Genomic DNA, 8,445 nt, shown 5'->3' on the forward strand with positions numbered 1-8,445 from the left:
GATAGAGAGAAGGGGTCGGGATTTGGGTCGGTGCATCAGGTCACTTCTAGTTGGTTCTAGTTTGGCCTGCGTCACATCCATGATAGCCCTACGGGACAGGTACATCAGCATATGGGTCCAAGCAGGGCTTTTTTTGTAGAAAAAGCCCAGCAGGAACTTATTAGCATAATAGGCCACACCCAACAACTGAAACTCATTAGCATATTATGCCATACCCTGACACCACAGCTAATTAGCATATTAGACCACACCCCCATGTTACCAGAAGTGTGGTCATCCAGCCACACCCACCTTTTGCTTCTTATTCTGTTTACCTTGTTTGTTGGCTTTTTTTGTAGCAGGAACTCCTTTGCATGTTAGGCCACACACCCCTAATGTAGCCAGTCCTAGTGGGTTTCTGCTGTTGGGTGTGGCCTGTTATGCTAATGAGCTCCTGCTGGGCGTGGCCAACTCAGGAGCCAGCCGGAACTCCGTTCCTGTGCGTTCCTGCCCAAAAATAGCCCTGGCCAAGAAAGATATATACCTCTGGTTTACTAATGGTAGGCGACTGGCTATCAATAAGCTCCTTAGTGGCTAGTCCAGAATGTTCGGTGTTTTATACAAGTGCACTAAGTATTGGGTTTGTGTTTAAATATTCTACGTTGAATATTGAAACGCTATAAAGTGTTTTCTGTCTTAAGCGTGTATAATGGAATAAATTGAGAACCACTGTCTCTCGCTATACTAGGTCCAGTCCCTTGCCAGTCTCCACCCAGCCCATGAAAGAACTCAGGGGAACTGAGAGGTCCTAGGAAAAGCACCTGCCCACCGGAATCCCTCAACACTAGCTGAACGAGTGTCTGAAAGGGCAGTATTTAAAAAGACAGGGATGGGGCCATGCCTCTATGGTAGAGCACCTGCTTTGCATGCAGAAGGTCCCATATCCAGTTCTTGGCATAATCAGTGATAGGAAAGACCTCTTCCTGAGACCCTGGAGAATATCTGCTTTGTGTTGGAAGAGAAGGACGGGGCGCTGTCCTTTTGCCTCAGCCTCCAGAAGGGGTTACAAGAGGCAGATTGTGGACCTTCCTTCCTTCCTTCCTTCCTTCCTTCCTTCCTTCCTTCCTTCCTTCCTTCCTTCCTTCCTTCCTTCCTTCCTTCCTTCCTCTCCTGCCTCTGTCCTGTTGATGTGCAGACTGATACATTCTTAGGGAGCAATTCCCTCTCTTCTGACCTTACACTTCCTCTCGCCCATACACACACAGAAGGAGGAGCATGTTGCTCACTGTCTTTGAACAATGGATTCAGGGGCACTCGTCCCTGCATCCATACCCATCCTAGGGAGTAGGATGTCTAGAATGGAGTTCCATATAACAAAGCACTCATACTAGTTTTAAATCTGACCACTGGCTCTGTGTGACTGTGTAAGTCTGCTAGCACACTCAGTAACAAAGCTTCGCTGCGTGGTAAAGCTTAATGCACTCTGCGACACTGACAGAGATTCCTGGCTGTACGAAACCAGAGAATCCAACGCTTTGCAAGCAGAAGGTCCCAGGTTCAATCCCTGGCGTCTCCAGTTTAAAAGGATAAGGCAGTAGGTGGTGTGAAAGATGTCTGCCAAAGGGCCTGGAGAGCAGCTGCCAGTCAGAGTAGACAACACTGAGCTGGACAGACCAATGTCCTGACTCAGTAGAAGGCAGCTTTGTGCATGTTCAGTCTGCCCTGCATGCAGAAGGTCCCAGCTTCAGTCCTGGGCATCTCCAGGATCAGGTAGGAGGTGATGTGAAAGTCCTCTTCCTAAGACCCCGGAGAGCCACGGCCAGTCTGTGTAGACAATGCTGATGTGGATAGCTCAGCTTCAAGTATTCAGAAGGGAGAAAGAATGCACAGGGCACTTAAAACCTTGCTGTTGTGCACCTTCATGTCCCCTTTCAGGCTTTCTGGGATTAACAATGGCGCAGCAGGATCTCACCTCCATGATCACCACGTGCATCTGGACAGGCACGCACTGCAACTCCTCATCCGAGCAGCAGCCGACGCAACGGCGCAAGGGCACGCAGGAGGGCACCAGGATGTGCTCCACCTCCCCGGGGTGCTCGGCACTCACGGGCACCAGTGTCTCCTTGGGCTGGCAAAAGCTGCGGTTATACACGTCCATCCACCGGATCACTGCAGGGAGAAGAGCATCGGCACCGTCAGAGAGCTGCCCTTGAACTACCAGGCGTTGAGCTATGGGGTCCATGTGCCCATGTGCCCTAGGAGTTCCAGCCTCCAGGTGAGGCCAGGGACTCTCCCAAAATTACATATTGATGTTACATTGGCCTTGATAAGGCGGTTTTACTTGGACTCTTAGGACCTAAACTGGAAGGTACATATTGGCAATATTACTATCTCCAATATATGTAATTGCTTTTGACACATTTGTGGCCCCACAATTTTGTTTGTTTGTTTGTCATTCAATTCCAGATCGGATCTTTCCATTTTTGGTCCTATATCAATTGTCTGCTGCCTTACAAGTGTAACAGGGGCTTTGATGCAGGTTGTATTCTCCTTTTTCCTTTTATTTATTTATTACTTTCATTGACCAAAAGTATTAAGCCAAGCAGGTTGTATTCTGTATTTCTTGACCTCTGAAGAAGGCTCTTGTGGGCCAAAACCTATCAAGTTTTTTTGTGTGTGCATTGGTCACTTTGATTATTTTACGAGGCTTTAGTTGGGCCCCTAAACAGTTTTTATATGTTTTTGAAATAAACACGTGTACTTTTGGCTACACCTGTTGATGTTTTTAAATTTTGGCCCTTAACTAGTTTTCGAAACTTCCTTTGGAGGTTTTTGCTTGGTTGGTTTAGGTTTTTTTGTGGTTGAACTATGGGGTCCATGTGCCCTAGGAATACCAGCCTCCAGGTTGAGGGCTGGGAATCTCCCAGAATGGCAACTCATCCCCAGACTACAGAGATCAGTCCCCCTGGAGAACATGGATGCTTTGGAGGGTGGACGCTACGGCATTGGACCCCACCAGGGGTCTTCATAAAAAAAGAGGTGCAGGAGCTCGTTAGCACAACTCATTAGCATAACTTATTTGCATATGCCACACCCCCTGACATCACTAGAAGTGTGTCAGAAGGCAACACCCATTACTCAGGCTCCACTGGACTGTTTTGGATTGCTAGCTATGGGGGAGGGGGAATGCGCAGATCTGCCCTCACAGAGGAGGGAGAGCTTGTACTTGAAGGTGGGCGGGGGGGGGGGGCTCTGCAACGTACCTGGCTGCTTCTTGTTCCTCATGGCCCGACTGAGGGCTGCTGAGAGCTGGGGGTGGGACTTTTTGCATGTGCCCACCCCCTGGGCTCCTTACTGCCGGAGCTCCGCTCTTGTGCGCTCCCGCAGGAAATGACCCCTGGATCCCACTATCGTCCTAGCCCTTCCCAGGCTCCACCCCCAAATCTCCAAGAATTTCCCAACCTGGAGTTGGCAACCCTACCCTATGCCAGTGGCTGGGGAGACCTGGCACCCCTATTCAACCCACTTAGCTCCATGCCAGGTGCGCACAGAGTTGCCAGGTCTGGGTTGGGAACTTCCCGGAGATTTGAGGGGGGTGGAGCCTGAGGAGCACGGGTTTGGGGGAGGGGAGAGACCTTGGCAGGGATTTAATGCCATAGCGCCCACCCTCAAAAGCAGGCAGGCAGACGTTTTCTCCGGGGGGAAGAGAATTCCGTTGCCTGGAGATCAGTTGTAATTCCAGGTCTCCACGCCCTACCAGAAGATTGGCAACCCTCTGTGTATGTGTGTGTGAGAGAGAGAGGGGGGGAGTACATTCAGAGGGGATAACCTTTGCTGCAAGTCCATCTCCACGGTTAGGGTTCACAAGTGCCCTGAGGGAAAAAATGTCCTGTCCCTTTAATGGAGGCACGGAGATGCATGGAAACAGGCCACTGAAGCTCATCATGGCCTGGAGGTAAACAAAACCTCATTAAGCCTTTATTAAAGGAAGAGGACAATTTCCCAGGTATGCTCCATTGACGTCATTTCAGAAATGAAAAGGCGGAGGCCCATGAGGAATAAGGGGAGGGGGAGGGGTGGAAATTGGAATCCCCCCCCCATGCTCCCAAAATCACCGTCATGAAGATTTCCTAAGGGGCTTGCAGCGTATTAAGTCCCAGGGTTGCCAAAGTCTAGGTGAGCCCGGAGATCTGTTGGAACGACAGCTGATCTCTAGACTACAGAGATTATTCTTGCTGGAGAAAACAGCTGCTTTGCAGGGTGGACTTTATGGAATTACATCTATGGAGGAGGAGGAGGAGGAGGAGATTGGATTGGGGTGATATGATTGAGGTTTACAAGATTATGCATGGGAAAGAGCAGGTAGAGAAAGAGGTACTTTTCTCCCCTTCTCACAATACAAGAACTCCTGGGCACTCCATGAAATTGATGAGCGGCCGGGTTAGAACGGATAAAAGGAAGTACTTCTTCACCCAAAGAGTGATTAACACTTGGAATTCACTGCCACAGGAAGTGGTGGCGGCTACAAGCATGGACGGCTTCAAAAGGGAATTACATAAGCATATGGAGCAGAGGTCCATCAGTGGCTATTAGCCACAAGGTATAGATAGGGGCTCTGGGGCAAGTGATGCTCTGTCTTCTTGGTGCTGGGGGGGGTCAACAGTGGGAGGGCTTCTAATGTCCTGGCCCCACTGCTGGACCTCCTGATGGCACTGGTATTTCTGGCCACTGTGAGATACAGAGTGTTGGACTGGATGGGCCTTTGGCCTGATCCAACATTGGCATCTCTTATGTTCTTATGATTTGTACCCTGCCCTTCACTACCCAAAGTAGTCACAGAGCGAGGGAGGGACTTCAGCCGGGTATAATGCCATACAGTCCACTCTCAGCCATCTTCTCCAGGGGAGCTGATCTTACTCATCTGGAGATCAATTGTTATAGTGAGGGATCTCCAGGTGCCGCCTGGGGGTTGGCAACCCTAGAAATGATCCATGGACCACCACCCCCGCCAGCTAGTTGATGATTTACGGACATAAAAGGGATTATGCTCCACTTCGGACCTTGAAGGTTTTTTCATTTCAAATACTAGTAAATTACATCATCTAAAGCAGGGGATTGTAACTTTTGGTCCACTGCCGCCCACCGAGTATGCAACGTTATCAAACATTCCCCAAGTGAAAAATTAGGACATTAAAAAAAACCCCAGCATTCCGGACAGGCATTATTTAAATGTTTATCTAGCATATTTATTATATACGTACACAACATGCAGGCATACATCCAAGGAAACTCTTATGACTGAAGGCCGGCAGCCAACTCCTTAAGGTTAGGTTGGATTTCTATTAGCTGTTTACCACTTTTTTAAGGACCCAGGAGACCTGGGATCTGAACCTCAGGATGAGGCAATTACTCACTATAAAACAACTCTCCTTTACTGTCAGAAGCCACGGCACATAAGGCAGAAGGAACAACCCAAGTGTGGCGGAAAGGGCCCTCGAGTCACAGCCGGCTTATGGTGACCCCTTATGGGGTTTTCAAGCAAGGGACATTCAGAGGTGGTTTGCCACGGCCTGCTTCTGCATGGCGACCCTGGACTGCCTCTGTGGTCTCCCATCCAAGGACTAACCAGGGCCGACCCTGCTTAGCTTCTGAGATCTGATGAGACTGGGATCGCCTGGCCTTCAGGGCGTTATTGCCCAGTGGTGTAAAGTGCCTTCAAGTTGCAGTTATGGCAAACCTGGAGGGGTTTTTTATGTGTGTGTGTGTGTGTGCACGGGTGAGTCATGGTGACCTCCTGGTGACTGACCCCTGCTGGGGGCCTAGAAGACAGTCAGAGAGGTGGCTGAATAAAGCCTGCCCCCGCCTCCCAAGGAGGTCTCCCATCCTTTTACTCTTTACTTTAGGAAGTACTTCTTCACCCAAAGAGTGATTCACACTTGGAATTCACTGCCACATGAAGTGGCGGCAGCTACAAGCATGGACGGCTTCAAAAGGGAATTACATAAGCATATGGAGCAGAGGTCCATCAGTGGCTATTAGCCACAAGGTATAGATAGGGGCTCTGGGGCAAGTGAGGCTCTGTCTTCTTGGTGCTTGGGGGGGGTCAACAGTGGGAGGGCTTCTAATGTCCTGGCCCCACTGGTGGACCTCCTGATGGCACCTGGTATTTCTGGCCACTGTGTGACACAGAGTGTTGGGCTGGATGGGCCTTTGGCCTGATCCAACATTGGCATCTCTTATGTTCTTATGTTTATCCAAATACTTGCCAGAGTCGACCCTGTTTAGCTTCCGAGATCTGACGAGATGGGGGTGGCCTGGGCTATCCAGGTCAGGGTACTAACCTGGAGGGTTTTCAAGGGGAGAGACAAACAGGAGTGGTTTGCCATTGCCTGTCTCTGCACAGCAAGCCTGGACTTCCTGGGTGGCCTCTCATCCAAGTACTAACCAGGGCTGACCTTTGCTTCCAAGATCTAAGGCGACCAGACTAGCCTGGCCCGTCCAGGTTGGGGCAAAATCACAAAAGCCCCCTCCCACTCATCCCCAAATCTCCTGAACGCCCTGCAGATTGCCCTCTCGGTGGTCTGTATGCAGGGCCGGCTCACTCACTAGGCAAATTAGGCAGTCACCTAGAGCAGTATGGCCCTTAGGGGTGCCAAACTGAACCCAGCCCCATACTCTGGGAGTTTCTTGATTATTTGTGTTTTTCATTCTTCCTAAAATGCATTTATTTTTGAAAATTGGTGGGCGCCCCGGGGGGGGGGGGGCGCCAGAAGGGATCCTCGCCTAGGGTGCAAAATAAGCTGGGGCCGGCCCTGTCCGTATGTAAAGAATCACTGATCCAAAGCTACAGTAGCAAAGACCAGTTTTAACCAGAGAGGTAGAGAGTTTACATTGGTGTGTGCCTGTTTTAAAAAGCTGCTCTGGTTCCGGGGTATTACTGCAACAGGGGAGTGAAACAGAAAAGATTAAAGATGACCTTTTCCTCTGAACAATCCGACTTTTTAAAATTAAATGGTAAGTTCTCTCTCGTTTCCTTCAATATCTCTCAAAAGCATCTGCATTGTGGCTTTGTTGATATGTGAGTTTCTATAAACCGAAGCGATTAATCTGCTGATGAATCACTTAAAAGGCAGCCGATAAATCAAAATAAAAACCCGCTGTCCAATTGCTCGTTTTTAATGCACTTTTGGGGGGAAAACTGGGGGAAAGGATATAGTTTAACTACTCGCTTAGAGTAAGAACTCCGGGGACTTCTCAGCCCTGGAAGGGGAGCAGGAACCAAATGTTTAGAGCAAGCAAGCCTTGGAACGGGAGAAGGTCTACAGGGGATTAACTGGGAGGGAAGGGAGTGAACAGATCCTTCGGTTTTAGTAAACTAGTGCAGGAGGAACCGACCTTTGAGACAAAAAAAGGCTGCATTTTCAGCTGGGGGGGGGGACAATTGATGTGGCCGGTGAAAGCATTAATAGATTGCAAACCGAGACCAGGACTCCTGGTTTTTTAAATGCCAAGTGGGGCCCACGGTTTGGAGACGCCACTTGACAGGACTTCTATATGCTTCAAATCTCGAAGGAAAGGAATTGGTTGTAGTGGTCACAATAGAAGTGGGGTGGGCGCCAGGAAGCAGGACAGGAGGGCTGCAACATTGAGTCGAGTAGTTAAATTAATAGTTTAAAGTCTGTTTTGCTTGGCCCTACGCATCCCTGATTACTCAGGCAACAGATTTAATCTTTCCCCCAAACTCAACTCCCTATTGTGTGTGTTAAGTGCCGTCAAGTCTCAACTGACTTATGGCGACCCCCCAGCATGGGGCTTTCAAGGCGAGGGAGAAGCAGAGGTGGTTTGCCCATGGCCTTCCTCTGCAGAGTCTTCCTTGGTGGTCTCCCTTCCAAGTGCTGACCCAGCTTCGCTTCTGAAATATGACAAGATCAGGCTATACCATGCTGCCTTCCCGCCCTCCAGCTACGGATTGTGTGTGTGCGTGCGTAAAGTGCCATCAGGTTGCAACCAACTTATGGCAACCCCAGCAAGGGGTTTTCAAGGCAAGACAGAATCAAGGCAAGAGAGGAGGAGAGGCGGTCTGCCCATGGCCTTCCTCTCCAGAGCCTTCCTTGGTGGTCTCCCTCCCAGCTACTAACTCTCCTTAGCTTCCAAGATCTGATGACATCGGGCTCTACCCTGCCCCCTTCCTCAGCTCCCTATCAGAAGAGGGATTCTCGCAGGACTCTTTTTGTAGCAGGTACTCATTTGCATATTAAACGACACACCCCTAATGTATCCAATCCTCCAAGAGCTTACAGTAGCTCCTGTAAGAAGAGCTCTGTAAGCTCTTGGAGGATTGGCTACATTAGGGGGTGTGGCCTAATATGCAAATGAGTTCCTGCTACAGACCTGTGTATGATGTAAGACCAAATTCTTGTTAGATGATGCCCGCTCGTATTACAGTAGACACATCTCAGAAGAGGT

General features: G+C 49.6%; 1 protein-coding gene across 1 annotated transcript in view; it reads right to left on the minus strand.

Annotated features, from left to right (window-relative positions):
- VEGFB (vascular endothelial growth factor B) overlaps positions 1-8,445 on the minus strand; it is a 31,864-nt gene that overhangs the window by 2,787 nt on the left and 20,632 nt on the right. The window contains exon 3 of the mRNA XM_015416828.1: positions 1,952-2,148. Coding sequence (XP_015272314.1) covers positions 1,952-2,148 — 197 coding nt within the window. The remainder of the gene's footprint in view (positions 1-1,951; positions 2,149-8,445) is intronic.

The sequence above is a fragment of the Gekko japonicus genome, unplaced genomic scaffold (genome assembly GCF_001447785.1).
Source record: "Gekko japonicus isolate JY-2015 unplaced genomic scaffold, Gekko_japonicus_V1.1 scaffold248, whole genome shotgun sequence".
Lineage (NCBI taxonomy): Eukaryota > Metazoa > Chordata > Lepidosauria > Squamata > Gekkonidae > Gekko > Gekko japonicus.